The 17,020-nt window shown below is 45.6% G+C and overlaps 4 protein-coding genes across 7 annotated transcripts; 2 read left to right on the plus strand and 2 right to left on the minus strand.

Moving 5' to 3' along the window:
- Window positions 1–2,910: 2,910 nt before the first annotated feature.
- On the minus strand, window positions 2,911–9,226 carry PV06_11412. 3 transcript variants are annotated; one of them, XM_016413080.1, is made up of 2 exons: window positions 9,014–9,226; window positions 2,911–8,964 (listed from the first exon to the last, which is right to left on the minus strand). In XM_016413080.1, exon 2 carries the CDS (start codon window positions 8,815–8,817, stop codon window positions 8,008–8,010), a length of 810 nt encoding a protein of 269 aa, XP_016256528.1. In that variant the 5' UTR covers window positions 8,818–8,964; window positions 9,014–9,226; the 3' UTR covers window positions 2,911–8,007. The 3 variants fall into 3 exon arrangements, with proteins under 3 accessions (XP_016256528.1, XP_016256527.1, XP_016256526.1); XM_016413079.1 differs by having other exon boundaries at window positions 2,911–7,634; window positions 7,709–9,226; XM_016413078.1 differs by having other exon boundaries at window positions 2,911–5,720; window positions 5,769–9,226.
- On the plus strand, window positions 3,218–7,340 carry PV06_11413. 2 transcript variants are annotated; one of them, XM_016413082.1, is made up of 3 exons: window positions 3,218–3,871; window positions 3,953–5,590; window positions 5,659–7,340. In XM_016413082.1, exons 2-3 carry the CDS (start codon window positions 5,260–5,262, stop codon window positions 7,146–7,148), a joined length of 1,821 nt encoding a protein of 606 aa, XP_016256530.1. In that variant the 5' UTR covers window positions 3,218–3,871; window positions 3,953–5,259; the 3' UTR covers window positions 7,149–7,340. The 2 variants fall into 2 exon arrangements, with proteins under 2 accessions (XP_016256530.1, XP_016256529.1); XM_016413081.1 differs by having other exon boundaries at window positions 3,218–5,590.
- A 273-nt stretch (window positions 9,227–9,499) lies between the features above and the next one.
- Window positions 9,500–10,764, plus strand: PV06_11414 (uncharacterized protein). Its single transcript, XM_016413083.1, has one exon. The coding sequence runs from the start codon at window positions 9,907–9,909 to the stop codon at window positions 10,252–10,254; it is 348 nt and encodes a 115-aa protein (XP_016256531.1). The 5' UTR covers window positions 9,500–9,906; the 3' UTR covers window positions 10,255–10,764.
- Window positions 10,581–13,354, minus strand: PV06_11415 (uncharacterized protein). Its single transcript, XM_016413084.1, has one exon. The coding sequence runs from the start codon at window positions 13,042–13,044 to the stop codon at window positions 12,154–12,156; it is 891 nt and encodes a 296-aa protein (XP_016256532.1). The 5' UTR covers window positions 13,045–13,354; the 3' UTR covers window positions 10,581–12,153.
- Window positions 13,355–17,020: the final 3,666 nt, after the last annotated feature.

Raw genomic sequence — 17,020 nt, forward strand, 5'->3', positions numbered from 1 at the left:
TTAGGAAGAGAAATTAAGCTTTTAAGAATCTAAAATATAGTTTTATAGTATTAAGTAAGCTTTATAAACTAACTCTATAGCTTTACTTTATAATATATCTTATATACTTTCTATTAACTATATAAATACTCACTATATTATTAACTATAATATTACTAAATAGTTTACTTATTAATAATTTATTTACTATACTATATAAAATTAATTATATAGATAAAGCTAGTATACTATTTTAAATAGTTAATAAATATAGTCTTAAAAGTTTAGTAAGTATATAACTTAATAAGTATATAACTTAGTAAGTAATCTCTTACTTAGTAACTTAGCTCTTAATATCTTTAGTATATTACACTTTAACTAAATACTTATTATAATTATATTAATATAAATTAATTATAGGTATAAAATATATTTAATATATAGTGTATAATAGTACATTAAACTAAGTATATATTTAAAGCTATAAAGTAAGCTTAGTAATAATAAATTTAGATATTTATAACTAAGATTAAGGGGTAAACTATAACTCTTTAGTTACTATAAAGCTATATTAACCTTATAATAATGTTAAACCTAGGTTAATAATACTTTTAAATATACTAAATAAATTATAAATAAAAAAATAATAAAATTTGATAGACTAGTGATAATATACTAAATATAGCACTAAAGAGTGATATAAAAAAAGATAGAAAATAACTAAGAAAATTTAGCTATATATTAAAGATAAATATATTAAAGATAATAAACCTTAGTCTTAATACTTATTTATATATATATTCACTATAAATATATATTCACTATAAATATATATTCACTATAAATATATATTCACTATAAATATATATTAAAATAATGTTAAACTAAAAAAGTTTAAAGTAAGCTTAAATAAACTATTAAGTATATTAAATAAACTATAGAAAAAATATTAATAAAATTTATAGTAATTATTATAATATAGTACTAAATATATTTAATTACTTAATAGAAAAAGTAAAGTATAGAAAGCTTAAATTTTATGTGTAAATAAATTACTTTATAAATAGTTTACTTACTCTCTATATTAAGACTTACTTTATATATAAATAGATTATTTATTTATAACATAATAATATTAGGTTAGAGTTAAGAATCTTATACCTTACTCTTTATGTTTTTAGAGTAAAAATTATACACTATAAAGCACTCCTTAAGTAAGGTATACTAAGGTTTTTTTAGGTTAACACTTAAAACTTTTAAGTAAAATTTACTTACCTTAATTAAATAGCTATATATAAGTAATAAATTAAGCTTATAGCTATAAATAACCTTATTAATAGTTATAAGATATAACTAAAAAAAATAAGTTAGTTTAGAGTTAATAAGGCTTATTTTTCTAAGCTAACTTATCTTATTATTATAGTAATATAATTAATACTTAATATATATAGCTATATTAGTTTTACCTCACTAAAAGTAAGCACTATTTAAAAAAAAATAAGTTAATTAAGTTTCTTTATAGCTTAAAAAAAGACTCTATTTTAGCTTTTTCTTTAAAGTAAAGTATTTATTAATAAATAAATAGTGTAGATAACTATAGCTATTCTTATATTATTTCTTAGCCTTAGCTCTAATTTTTTAAGTTAGTATATATATAGAGTACTATATAGTTTAATAATATATATAGTCTAATAACACACTAAATTTAGCCTAACTATCTTTAACTTAGTTTTATATTAACTATAGATTATAAATATATCTTTAATATAGTAAATTATAAAGAGTAACTTTAGAACTATATCTTAACTTTTTAAAATTAAGAATTTAACTTTATTTATGTCGCTACTAAAGTATTTAATATCTTAAACTATACTTTTACTCATTATATATTTAAAGGATTATTACGCTCTTAAGCTATAAAAATAACTTAAATTCTTTTAAACGCGAAAGAAAAAATACTTATATAATAAATTAAGTAATATATAAGCGCTAAATCTTTTATTAGTTTAGCGTTATTAATTAAACTTATTAAGTTAATCTAATATAAATAACTATATTTAATATATATTATAAAATTTATTCTTTATTAAAATTATTACACTAATTAGTTATAAATAGCTTTATTAGTTTTTAAATTATTATTTTAGTAAAGTATTATATAGTTTAATAAACTATATAAAGTAATAAACTATAAAACTCTATTTAGTCACGTTTAATTATTACTCTTATTAACTATAAATTACTAGTATACTTTTAAAGTAGTTAATCTTAAAGAGTAAGTTTAAAAGGTTATTCTAGTATATTAAAATTAAGAATATAAGTCTATTTATACTGTCACTATTACTTTTAATGTGTTATATTAAACTCTATCACGTTAGCTTACTAAAGAACTTTTATATATTTAAGCTATAAAAATAGTCTAAATCCTTTTAAATATAGAAGAAAAGATACTTATATAATAGGTCTTATAATATATATACACTAAATTACTTATTACATTAGCATTATTAATTAAGCTAGCTAAATTAATACACTATAAATATCTTTAATATATATTATAAAATTTAGTCTTCACTAAAATCATTACTTTAATTAGCTATAAATAGCTTTATTACTTTCTTAATTATTATTTAATTATTTAAAGTATTTATATAAAGTAACTTAAGGTTATATAATTTAATAATATATTATATAATAAAATTGAAGTATAGTTTAACGTAATTATTACTAAATTCTAAGAGTATACCTATAATAATTTTAATATCTAGAATATAAATAAGTTTAGTTTTAAGATTAAAGAGAGTTAAATAATAAAGGTCTTAGTTTTTCTTAATTATTAGTAATAATATAAAACTATAATAAAGAAATAAAAGTGAGTAACTATAATTAAATATATTAATATAGCTAAAGATATACTTTTATTAATAATTATCTTTAAGGGTTAAAACATTAATTCTAAATAACTACTAGCTTAAATACTCTTTAACTAATATTTTGTAATTAGTAAATAATCTGTGTCGCGGTGCGAGGGACTCGCTTTGGTGTCGATGCGGTTTGGCGCCGCTTTGACGGTCCCGATCGGGTTTGGCGCTCGCCCGTTCGGGGAAGGCGTGGTCGTTTGCGGTTTAGTGCTCACCGATCGGGCCTCTCGCCGCTTTGCCTCCGACCCCCGTCGACCCTCTCGCTATAAAAGAACGTCGTCCCTCGCCGTTTTGTCGAGCCTCCTTATCTTCGACCTCACGCCCTCTCGTCCTCGCCCTCCACGGTCCCGGAAGAGGAAAGCGTCACCCGACAGCGACCAGGATCTTGCGATGCCTGCGCACCACTTGTCGTCGCCGAGGCGGCTCCTGAGCCACCTTCCCACTTAGTTACCCGCGATGATCGAACCGCCCTTGTCCCTCAGAACCTCAGAACGAGAAAGTTAGACACGTCTGCCTGGTCGCATCCATGCCTGCGTTGGATCTCACTGGCTAATCTGGCTGCAAAGCCCCTCGGCCTCGGTCAAAGACGTCCACGCACACAAGCGCCGTCTTACGTCTCTCCACCGTTCAGCCGGTCAAGGATTCTTGACGTGTAGACGCCTTGCATGAGGGCTCGTAGTAGCGCTGATCGGGGCTCTCTGCAGCTGGAATGAGTCAGAGCAACCTCCTTGATTCTCGAGGTCTTCGTGACTCAAACTGGAAAGGGATTTGTCTGGGGTTTCGAGAGAGTCGAGATGGAACTTGTTTTGCGCGATCAACGATTTCAACAAGGACAATTCTTACTTGGAGCCGACAAAGCACTGCTCGGTACTACGCACAGTGCTGGCCTGTTAGCCTGTTCACAGAAGGCTGTGAAGGGATAATGTATCCCAATGAGGGCTTCGGCCCTCTCACCAACGTTCCATCCGAAGGTGCCCTGTCCTGTAACTCCAGAAATTTTGCTTTCTAAGTCTCGGGAGGGTTGCATTGTATCCTGGCACTAACTGAATCAGTGACTGGTAATGACGGGCTCGCCTGCGAGCGTGATGATGCGTTGCGGGTTGGGACGTCCAATAACCCTCGTCTTCCCTCACCACGACCTTCCACCCTTCCGCAAACGGGCGATATCATCCGACCAGGCCAGGATCTGTTTGGACCCTCGCGGCCCCTCCGAACACTCTCCGCTTGACCGCACTGAGGCCTGAGGAGTTTAGAGTTTGGAAGCGTCAGCCTACTTCGATGGACGGTCTGTCGCTCGATTGGCCTTTGCTTCTGTCTCGCCCCGCCCTGGACGAAGTCATGGTCTCAGGGGTTGAGGGAATGATTTCGTCGCTCCATCTTCCAGCTGGCCAAGGGTTACGCGATTCCTGCAGACGCTATTGTGGATCACCATCACTCCATACTCGACGCATGTGTCTACAACTCTCACAATCCAGTGTTAAGGGCGCGACCCAAGCACGTCGAGCACATCCGGATTTTCTGTACGGCCTCCGGTTCCAGCAACTTCAGCTGCAGCCCGTATGTAGGAGGCCATTGCGGAAGCCGCTGAGTGAAGTGACCGAGGAAACAGCAAGACCAACAGCGACAGTAACAACGACAGTGATCCATTGGACGCGTGATCGCGACTTCTGCGCCGGTGGTAGTCAGGTTGCAATGAGGGCCAGATGACCCCTTTCCTTTTCGACCTCGCCATTCGTCAAGTTTTACCCACAAATCTCTGGCTGCGACAGCCCTGGCTATGTTTGGATCTGCATGACCTTTGCCCGTCTGGTAAATGCGACGAAACCGCGCTCAGCCAGACTCATGATCATGTCAATCATTCGAGGACCCGAAGATACCCACCACGGTCGGGTTGTACAGCCTCTCGGCGTGACCGTCCCGCTCTATGGTGAGACACCTCCTTGCATGGAAGAGGACGATCGGTTGATTTCGTCCGATGCTGGCATCCCGATATTTTTCTGTCACCGCAGTCTGCCTGTGCGACAGATCACCTCGGCGGTGGGTGATCGGTTGCTCCAAGAGAGTGTGGCCGCGTACTGTCTGGACGAAGCGTTAGGGGCAAGTTGCAGCCGTTGGGTCCGCAACTCCCCCGTCAAAGTACGCGTACACCGCCCAGGGAAAGATGGTGGAGGCGGACTCTTGATTTGTGACCCTTTCAGGGATGATCATGCAAGAGCATTACAACAGGGGGGAAAATTCAGCTCTCCTACTTAGCCGTCCGAAAAGGGAGTCATCTTTCCCCGAGTAGTTGTGGGATTTGGAATCTCTTCCTCGGCCTGCACGGTAGCGGCGTAACCCCTTAGAGCGTCCAATACACCTGATGCCTAGCCAGTCGGTCCTCGTGCCTATATCACGCAAGCTCTCCCAATTTCTCCGACGGCGACCATCTCGGCTTCGCAGTCTTTCATCCGTTCAGGACAATATTCCTGTGCACCATATTCTGCGTGCGATTTCCAACATGGACAGCATCATCTTCGAGGACCCTTCCAAACCTCGGGTACGCTCTAAGCAGCACGCTCGTGCAGCGCCGGCCAACTTTGTCACCTCCTCGCGCCGAGAATGCATTCAAGAAGTCGAGCCACAGGCCGTGATGCCAGTTCCAAAAATTAGGCTGCACGAACACTCTCACACAAGCGACGAAGGCAGTTCTGGTAAGGCCGAACGATTTTTAGGCCACTCTGGTCTTACCGATAGTGAAATCGCTGACAGGCCACTCTAGAACCGCGAAGCTTACTAGATCAGACCTCGGAGGCTTCACTCTACAATCTGTGCCGCAGCCCTCTGCACGACGTCAATACTGATGACGGGCGAATTTTGGAAGAGATTTACCTTTTTGACGACTTCTCCCCCGCCCTGATTGATAAAAATGGCCTGGTTGAGAGTCTCGACGACGATTTGGAAAGCCTCTTTTCCGGTGTTCCGCCAGATTTGGAGAGTTTCAAAGCGACCGGGTCCGATGAACATTCTGACGGTCAAGCCCAGAGCTTCTCTTCACGGGCCGCTGAGACCTGCGACGTTGTCATTTCGTCACCAAGCGGCGACAATTTGGTCCGCTCCCAAATTCCTGACCTGCGGACGAAATCTGACGCCATTGACCTCACGATAGAGTCAAACTGCCCTCAGTCGAAGCGGACAGAGGAACCGTCTACGCAGCAATGCTTCCCGCCATCCTCGCGTCACAAATCCCGGATAGAGGTGGTGATTCCGACTCGTCATCCCTCATCGGCCTCACAACGGAATCTTCTCTCCACTCAGTCTGCAGACGTCATGGTAACACCGAAGAGAACCAGACGACGGACGGTATCTCCGCGACCTAACGAGCGTGTTAAATGTGGCCGAAAACGACGATATAGGAGTGAAGCTGATTATGACTCCTCGGTTTCTCGTCGAGTGCGTGTGGAAGTGGTCACCAACAAAACGCCGACCCTCGTTCATCAAACGCTTGACGACGACTCTGCCTCGAGTTGCCGCGGAAGGGAAGTTCAGCTTCACAAGTCAGGCTTTGAGCTCGAAGCTCCTATTGGAGCTGGGATGCATAAGTCCGCCCACGGATCAAACAGTGAGCGGACTCTCGTTGATCGTGACGCAGATTCAGAATACGAGACTGGACCTGATTTTACCTTAAGCGAGCCCTCCCCAAGTCCAGCCACGCGGTTAAATACCGACAAGCCCTTGGATAGCCACCGCGAGCAGAAGCAGAAGCAGCACCATGATGGGTTGAAAATCATGAGCGTCCAACCTGTGACAGCTACTGACGCTGCCTTTATGACCGCCGTTATCGAGAGTCCGGCGGGCCTACAGGACTTCTTCCACTCACCTGCGGCTTGGGCCCTCGAATGTGGTGTCCACCCGGACAACCTGGCCAATATCGTTCTCAAGCCACTGGCTGACCGTTGCTGGCTCCTCACGGCAACGATATTGCGGCATGCTCACGGTATGGATGATCTGAGACGAGACCGGGCTAGGAGGAGAGAGAGACGGTCACCCGATCAAGACACAAGCAGCGACTTTTGCCTAAGCGAATATCAAACGGACTCCCGGCCGACGAAGCGAGGCCATTGGACATTAGACGAGGATAACAATTTGACGGAATGGCGGCGCCTGGGAAAGTCGTGGTCGTGGATCTTCGGCCAATTTCCCGAACGATCGGAAGCTGCGGTGCGATCGCGTTGGTTCGCAGTTATAGCACCACAAGCAAAATCCAGGTAAAAATCCAGGCCCAAGACTCGTAGAGTGAGAGTGCTCTTCACAGAAGAGGCTGTAGATTCACCAGACCTGGCGAATGGTCATGCGTTTATACCCATTACAAAAACCTCGGTATTGATCGCAATTTGTACGGAGTATGATTCCTTGTACTGTAGCTGTCCATAATTGTAATCTCAGAATCGACTAAGGTGAAATGAATGCCATATGTTGCGTAGTTCCATGTCGTTGAGCTTAGCCGTGGGTTAAGAAGTGGCGCAGAACGCTTGGCGTGCCTGGACTTCTGCGCAGCCAAATGATCGCCATGGGCGGACGACAATGTCGGAGGCTGCAGTTCGCTTGAGCAAACCACTTTCCGCTTCCAGGCTGCAGACATACGGCTGTCCACCTTGACACCGTCTGCGCGCCTCGTCGAACGCTGGTCTGTTGATGATGTCGTCGTCCTTCGCCTCGGCCTAAGCCGCTCACACATCCATGTCTTGAGATAACTTGCTGTCACTCTTGTTCAGTACGTCGAGTTCAGAAAGTGTCGCTACGCCATTCCATCGGACCGTGCTGTAACTTACCTTTCCGTTGACACAAGCCTCCAATCACCAGTATGCGCCTCCTTGAACTTGACGGTGCGGATACACCGCGCTTCGTCACCGGCGCTTCGTCACCGATTCGTCCACAGACAGCCCGTTGTACGCCCTTCTGTCGCATACTTGGGGACCAAGATCAAGGAGGTCACATTTGGCGATGCTCAGTGCGGATCTGGAGATCAAAAGGAGGGATATTCGAAGATACGGGTCTGCGGACAACCACCCAGGGTGCTCGGCGACAGAAAAGCCCGCTCCAAACCCTTGAACCGTTAATAATGGTGCTTTCATCTCTCCATTTTGAGCCCATTCAACAGAGTGAGACTATCAAATCTGCTTGAGAATCTCAACCTACTTGGACACGACGGCTCACAGTCGAACGTAAGGTGATGCTCTCTCGACTGGCCAATAGATCGCAATTGATGTTGGAGAGCAGGGTTGCGTCCGAACGCACCAATGCCCCCCCTTTGCTCAATCATGGTTTGTAGCGCGTGCGTATGAAGTCGAATTTCGTTAGTCTGTCCAAAATCCGGTGTGTAGACCATCAGGAGAAGCACGGCTTGGATGTTGGAGTCGGAACAGGCACGATCAGCCCCATGAAGCTGCTTCCAGAGAATGTTTATACCCCATCCCAAGTGTGTCTGGGCATCGACTCGGTCTTGAACGCTTTCAGGGCACGAGTTCAACCGCAATCTTGATGCGTAAGCGTACGCTAGTAAGAGGTTCCGTGAGGCTTGGTGCTCTCGCATATATGCCAGCGCCTTATCCAAGCTGTCCCTTTGGCGATAATGGTGACAGAAATTCACCGAGCCCAAACCGGTAATTAGTTGCTGCGGGTGGGAGATAGTACTCAAGTGTTGGTCAGATCCACGGTACTGCAGGACTGGATCTTCGTCAGAGATCGCTGTCCTCGGCATCATAGATGAGTTTACGGCAGCGTCACTCTGAGCGGTAACTGACCCTGGCGGGTAGGTGCCCCATGCAGAGTTGTTGAAGGAGACGCTTGCCAGGTCAAGGCGGTCAGAGTTCGACGATGCAGGCGATTTTAACTCGGAACTGGTTGTGCTGCCATCTAAGCTGCCTGCCTCGAGAATCATCCAAGGCCGTCTCCCCCATTCCAAATACCGTGCTTGCTTCGAACGATCCAACAATCGCGACCGCTTTTCCCGTCTTTTGGCTGCTGAATGGTAAGCGGTATGCCGTTGAATAGCACGTCTCACATTTGGATCTGTGCTGTCCACAAACTCGAACACGCTCAGCCTTCGTCTTGCAGAATCCGGCCCGGGGACATACGCAATGTTTTGCTGCTGTGCATCATTCTGCGCTGAACGCAGGGTATAATGGAAACCCAAGGAATTGGCTTCAAACTCTAACTGGCCTGGGTGACGCTGATGCATAGGAGGGGTGGTTAAGCGTCCAAGGCGGGGATTGTCCAGGAGGTTGTGCGCTGAAAATACTATATTATATCCAAGAAAAAAGGTAATTGATAGGTCAGCCCTCATGCCGGCAAAAGCAGGGCTATATAGAGAAGAAAGGGACAGGCTTCGAAGGAACGGACCCGTTCGTATTGATCAAGAAACCTACTGACCGTGATGTAAAGTTCTAGAAGGGTCATGAAGCGAGTTGAGACACAGCCTATATGGGTGGAGAAACTTGATTACTTCCGACTCCTGCTAATGGAATGCACGTAGTTAAAATGTGTGCCTGTGGGTGGCAAACCAAGTCACTTGCATAAAGGTTTCATGCGCACGCGAAGTTCAACCCTTCTTCAGCGTCGATGCTCATTTGATTTGCACCCGGGAAGTCAAGTTGTGGTGGCGACTTATCATTAAACCTGCACATCCTCCACACTTCCATGCTAGAAAGTTCCCTTCGCTTACAAATTCCAGCATTACTTCCACGGCGCTCTTGAACGGGGAGTATATAGCCTCGTCTCACAACAATATTGTGAGGCAATCCACAACACGTCGGATACAATCTCCTTTCGCTGTGACTAGCCTCAGACAAGGGTGATTATTCCTTTGAATGACGACATGCACTACCTCTTGGCACGAGAACATGTGACTAATCAACTCATGTCGTGCACATCCCCGTTTGACATCCTCTGAACTGTATGTATACCTATGGGCTAACTTGTCTCCGATTAAAGGGCTGGGGTCATTTATTGTGTCCGATCGGCGCAAACCATGGAACAAAAACCAACGCACTCTTCGTCAGCTCCAACAAAATCGTCAATTATCGAGAATTATACTAGTGAAAGGGCGAAGGCTGATCTCGAAAAGGCTATCGGCATGGATCTGCCTCCCGAGGTTGACTTTAGTTCGTACAAAGCTTCCAAAGAAGAGAGAACTTCGTTGCCAAAATCAAGTCCCAACCGCATTACATCCCAATCAAGCGACCCTGAGTATTTCGCCGGTGAAATTAGTGCTGAGGGTACTGCGGCAAGAGAAGATACGAAGAAGTTGCTTAGGGATTACGCCTCCTCGTTTAAGAAGACACCAGTGGCTAGAGAAGTTGGCAATGGTACTTCATAACAATATCATTCTAATCACCTTTGGCATCAAGAACATTCAGTTATAAGCTTATACGCGGGTCAGCACGGACAAGAAACGGGATGTTTACTGAGATAGGTGTTGAAGATTCAGTCCAGATACCTTCCGATGTGGGAGATGACAAGGAGAAGGATTAGTCATTTCTTGTTCACCATTTGTTAATACATCTCCAACCTGCGGAATCTCCCTCTGAGAGCGTGTATATATATGTGCAAGATGGGAAGCCATGATTGTGAAGATGTAAATGACGAAAAAAATAATGAGCAAACATCTCGAGCCCGAGCATAATCTCATATCTTTAACATATTCACTCGTCTGCGCGGGTGTATGCGCGTACCGTGGACGTGATCGCCGGACGTGATCCACGGTGCCCGTCCAGTTTGTTCTGTATGTCTATACTCTTTATCGCTGAGCTACCTATGCGGTCGGCTGCCCCGTGCAATAGTTGCTTGTTTGGTAATACGCTTTATGAAGTGCCGATGGGACCGGAGTGGAAGTACTTTGAAGTGTCCGGGGCATGCTCGTCGATGTCCCTCGGGTCTGGGCTCGCTCTTAACGATCGAGACACCCATCAGCAACCGGACGCTTCGTCACGGCGTCCTTCGCGTGGATGGCGTGACGCGATGTCGGCCAGCTGTACAAGTGGCAGTATGTGACGTGTCTTGAAGATTTGTTCCGAGCTATGGGTGGTGTTGGTAGTCATAGGATGATTCAATATGGGGATCTTTTCAAACTGTGTTTTCCTCTGTCTGGTGTGATTGTTCTGTGTAATGAACCTTCTCTTGCCCTTCAACTCCGTCTCTTCGCCGTGCGCTCTCTCCGATACCGCAAACCATGGTCGGGCTGGAAGACGGAGTGGATAAGTCCATCTTCCGTCAAGCCATGTACATGAGAGGTACCACTCTCTTCCCGCATACCGGGGCTGTAATGTTGGGTGTTTCAGGAGGCTCGGAGGGTAGTTTTCGAGGTGTCGACGCCTTGTTGATGGAAGGAATGGAGGAGATGGATGCGCCTCCTTGGTGATTGCAGTGATTTCATGTTGATTGTCTGTCTTTTGTTGACTCCGCCTCTTCGTCGCGTGTTCTTCACGCTCTGGCACCGTAAACTGCAGTCAGGCACGAAAACGAGAGACTCAAGTACGTTCTCCATCGTGGGCGTACATGGAAGGGGCGCCAATCCCTTCCCACGTACTGGGGCTGTATGTCGAGTGTTTCGTGAGGGGCAGAGGTTGATTTTAGGGTGATTTTCGGGACTTCGACGCGTCGTTCATGAGAGGATCACCGCCTTGTTGAGCTCCTCCTGGCACTTTGAGATGGCCAGACCGTTTCTCGGAGAGTTCACGGCGGAGACCGTGTGGAGGTGGGAGCTCGTCCTCCTACAACAAAGGTCTTTGGTCGGACGATATTCTGGGCTGGAGGAGTGCCTTGAAGGTGTCAAAAGGCGTCCCACCGTCCCATCAATCGTACCGAACGAAGTTCCGACCATATATCAACTCTGCTTTACCGCATAAAAAGCAGTGGCTTAGATGGCTTGCCGCCCATCATCATCGCTGGAAATTGTCTACAATGCGCCCAGATTTTAAATGAGCTCCCAGGACTTTTCTACCTACCTATTAATCAAGACACAGCGATAGTCAATAGCGGAAAGGTGGAAACCTAAAGTCCTCGTACCACTCTAGATCCAATTGTCGGGCCACTCCATGGGTCGGTACTTGGGTGAACTAGGTTCAAGGTGGCATGCCACCTCTTTTCGAGGCACGAGATGTCATATCGTAACGACAGAAATTCTTCCTTCAGTTGCTCTGCCCCCTCCAGTTCTTCAGGTCTTTAAAAGTCGTCCACCTTCTCAGCAGGGTCTCAATGGACATATGAACGTGCGGTATTAGGTCGCCCTGATTTCCGAGATGAACTTCATCACCTCGTCAAACACCAGGTCCGGTTGATTTTCGTGCACCAAATGTCCAGCACCCGGGATTCGTACCTCTCTCTTCTTCGCAGACCCGCAGAGGCGCACAAACTCGGAATCGATATAACGTTGAAAGCAAGGACCTTCTGTCCCCGTCAGGACCAACGTGGGCAGTTTGAGATCTCGGGCGTCTTGCGGCGTGTAAGCCGGCAATGAAGAGTACCGGCAAAAGTGACACAACCACTTGGCATTGTCCTCGAGTTGTCGTCGGCGGTCCTGGTTGGCCATGGCCTCGGTCCAAAACTTGCCCAGACAGCCACTGCCAAAGGTCGTGAATGCTCGGCTGTCGTCGCCGCGTTTGGCGTGCTCGATGGCCGGACCGATGGTGGTCGCCCCGTAGACGGTCACAGGCCAAAAGGAGACTGGATGGCGGAACAGGAACGAGAGCGTATCGAACAGGGTCGGCGGGAGCGTGGGATAAAAGAGCGTAATCAGCGGCGGTTCCTCCAACGATAACGTCCGAAACAGTTGAGGTTCTCGACGCGCGGCACAGAGGATGTTTGTCGAGCCGGAGGAATTGCCCACGGCGTGGACCGATCCGACGTCGAGGGCCCGGACAAACGCCACCAGGTCGTCGGCGTCACGCTCCCACGGCTGAGGCTCGCCCTCGGCGATGGGCTCATTAGGCCATGCGAACCGCTTGCTGTACGCGTACACGCAAAAGTACTGGGCCAGCCTTTCCTCGAGCGCCGCCCAGCTCCTCATATCGGAAATGTGGCCGTGCACGAGTACCAACGGCTCGCCCTGGCCCGACTGGCGGTAGGCGAGTCTGACACCGTTGACCTCGATTGTGGTGGGGGTGGTCATAGTGACACGGTGCAGCCGACGACGTCAATACACAGGAGCGGAATTGCTCTGCACAGTGAATGAATGGAACCTGCGAATGACAACGGACTCATCGGAGGTAACAAGGCCTGTCGACGAATCGATCTTTGCCGTTTTAGCGGTCACCGGAATCTGGATGCCTGCTTATGTAGGGTCTAGAAGTGACAGGTTCAATTGTCACCGTAGAGGAATCTATCAAATGACACGGCCGTAATTGGAGCTTCGTTGTCAATCAAAGCGATCCTTTGCTGGGAAGGGACAGGGATGATTAATTAATTATAGACGAGAGGAGAATGACGGTTGGAGAAAGTGAGAGAAGTAGGTTAAATTTGGACCGTCAGCTTACTGTCGAGGATTCTCGGGGGTCGGGGTTTCCGACCACGCTAAGAATGAATCTCAACGAAATATGGTTCGGAGATAGTCTACGGAGATAGTATGAAAGGCATCGTCGAGTCAATGGGGACAGAGTAGAACACCTGTATGACGTCATGTGATAGGCCAGATCGATTGGATGGAATCTCCCTTCACTGCGGTTTTGCAGGACCCTACGGCAGTTTTGCTTTCCATCGACCTCTGACGATTAGAGATGGCGGACCGCCAGCTCGTCAAGATGAAGGATATAGCTGCGAGGCTACCGGCCAGGTCCAACGAGTGAAGGCCAGTCCTGGTTAAAACCTCGACCATGGAATTCCAGCCAAAGGGGACCTCAGCAGGTTCCAATTACCCGCGCCAGCTACGTAAATTGGAAGTTTGTGGTGAGGACTGCACGTTTCGGCGGCTGTTGGTGTGTCAGGTGCATGACCTTTTTCGACTCGGGATCACCTCGACCATTTGAGCGAGGAGGACAAAATGCAGCATTTGCCGACCAGAGCTCTCATCCTGACAGGTATATGCAACCAGAGCACTAGTTTCCCTTAATAATGAATACTAGTCCTAAGGTTTGTGAGATCGGGGCTGAAATTTGATATAGAGCTGTTGTAAAGAGATCTTAGGGATTCACTTTGGCACCATCTAGGTCCAGATTACTATTTTACCGACAAAGTCTTGACTTCTGAGACGTTCTAATGATTTGGCTGCATCTTCCCACGCGTACACCTCGCCAACGTGAGGGTGTATATCGAACTCCGCTGCCAATTCCACCGCCCTTTCCAAGCTCAACTTGCTGAAGACCAACACACCTCTCACTGTGATAGAGTCAACGGGACAGGCTATGTGTGAGAGTGGAAATCCAGAGTGCAGATATTCACAAGTTTTGGGTCCGGCCAACAACGGTAGCACGAGCCCCTAGTCCTTGGCTTGGGTGAGCATGCCAACCACGGTCGCGACACCCCCTTGCCTCATTGCTTTAACAGACCCTTTAATTGTGCCAGAGCCGGCGATGTAGACAAGATCGGTACCGATGCCACCAGTCAGCCTAAGGACTGCCTCAGCCCAGCTAGGCATTGTTTTGTTCACGGATATTAATTATAGGTGATGGCGATATCGTACCCTCCTATGTCCGATCGAGATGCAAGTTCTGAATTAGGCATCAGCAACGCCGAGCAAGACGGCAGTACCGCGGAGTGCTCTCGCTATAGGACGGCATTGTCCTTGCGATACAACACCCTATAACCCATGCGCAGTTTTAATGGTTGAGACAAGACAAATTCAGTATCTTATCCGGCCCCTACCATTAATTTGACCCCACCGTCGCGCATTACGGTCGTACCCAGAACTTGACCCGTTATCAAAACTAATGGTGCAACATTGGTGAGCTTCACAGACTGAATGCAGATGGTAGGACCGTGGGAGTACATAAGAGGGTCTCTAGTATCCTACATACTTCCTTAGGCTTACCCAGACTATCTTCGCATAAAGAACGACAATGGCCAGTACCTACACTTTTCTGGTCAGAACCATCAGTGCCTGCATACTTACGGAAAGACCACATACTATGTATAGTTTGACTAGAATGAACGCTCCGATCGATGGAAAGCTCCCATCAAGCGTTTTTGGCTGATATTGTCCCACTGAGCCACCTCTCCATAGCTCCGGAGAGTAGACAGCTCCACATCTCCATATTACCTCTGCATTAGGTATGATTATTACAAAAGGTTCTAACGCCGGGTACGCAGCCCTGAAGTTCACTCTGCGCAAAGGAAACAGGGCTGTTAATCCCAACACCCAACAAACTCATATGCATATCATAGAGGGAGCGTGTAGCCAGAAGTTTCAAAAAAATGATAGGTTAACGTCTCGCGGCTCGTCGTCGCTCCCAAGAAGGTTCTAACGATTAACTCCAATGCATTCTTATAGCAAGCTGGATATTACTCATAGTTGAAATGCTATCTTCTTCGTCTTCGACTTTATTTGACAAATGGCTTAAGACTATTCACCGTGTCGATAATGCACTCCTTCAATGGTCGATAGGTGACGCCCAAAACCTTCTTGGACTTGGTACTATCATATCCATACCATCCCTCGGGCGGAAACGCACCAGGTGTCAATGCGTCTCCCATCGGCAAACCTTCCCGGAGTTCAGGGAATGCTTCCCAGATACCTTTCACAATGTCCTTGTTGGAATAGTGTCCTGGAGAAACCAAGAACCGCTGGCCAGCTGCCTCTGGTTTCTCCATTGCCAGAACGTGCGCCAATGCCAGATCACGAACGTCCACCCATAGGAATACCCCAGTCAATGGGCAGCCATCCTTTGCTTTACCAAAGGCAATGTCCCGAATTCGCTCGTTGGAAGTATTCAGTCCATCAAGGTCATTGATATAATGGACTACCGGACCGTAGACCATGGGTGGGTTTATCTGATAAGTAACAATGTGTAAGTCTTAAATTCTTTGAACCCTTTTAACAGCGTCACGGCGTTTTTAGTCTAACTCACACTTGCGAGAGAATATTGGGGCTTCTCCCTTTCCACAAAATCCCACGCAGCTTTCTCCTAATTAGATACGGGAGTGATCAGCGTGGTGGTAAAACCCAGCTTCAAAACTGTAAACTTACAGAGAAAACTTTGCTCGCACGGTAGGCATTGAGGGGGTTGGAAATAGCCTCTTCCCAGGTCATGTTGTTCCAGTCCGCCTTGGTCACGGTTAGCGTGGGTATGGGGTATAAGTTTCAGAGAATGATAGAGTTATACGTCTGTGAAAGTATACGTCTGAGGCTTGGAAAAGTCCAATATTGCGGCGCCGGAAGATGTAACCACCACTCGCTTAACTGACGGAGCATGGTTTCTGACGGCCTTGAGGAGACCAACAGTGCCATTGATAGCTGAAAAGCAATCTCATAAGCAGTAGTCTTTTAAGCGCGCTGCGCGTCTTTAGGAAATTCGAGGTACAAACCTGGATCCAAGAGATCTTTCTTAACATCATCAACACGGAAGTGAAAAGGGCTGGCCGTATGGATCACAGTCTCGAAAGGTGGATCAGAAATGACAGCCTGGTCGAAGGCTGGATATCGTATATATTTCAATCGTTAGTTCACGTGATTGTTCAAACCGGAAAAATTGACCAAAATGGATGAGGATAACATACCATCAGGCGCAGAAATATCAGGCACAATCACAAAGTCCAGATTTTTCTTCGAGACACCCGGGTGGGATGTTGCGATCTGCTCTGCCTTTTGCCGTGAGCGGACGGTGGTCACGACAGAATGCCCGCGTTTGAGCAGTGCATCGAGAATATGAGCAGCAATGAAGCCACTTCCGCCGGTAAGAAGGGTTCGCGTCATTACTGCAGGTTTTAGCATCAAGCCGCGCGAGTTGGAGCTATACCGGTCGGTGTCGCTATCGTCGGATGGAGTGTTCACCATAAATCAAGTCCTAATCGCGAATTCCGCCCAGAGCTCTTCATATTACTTATCCATTTGGTTGACAAGACCTAAGCCCGGTGATTGTTCGGTTTTAGGGCCTATGGTTTCCAATTGAGGAAATTTAAGGCCGAACCCTATCTGTGTGGAATATGCTGATACC

The sequence above is a fragment of the Exophiala oligosperma genome (genome assembly GCF_000835515.1).
Source record: "Exophiala oligosperma strain CBS 72588 unplaced genomic scaffold supercont1.31, whole genome shotgun sequence".
In the NCBI taxonomy this organism is placed as follows: Eukaryota; Fungi; Ascomycota; class Eurotiomycetes; order Chaetothyriales; family Herpotrichiellaceae; genus Exophiala; species Exophiala oligosperma.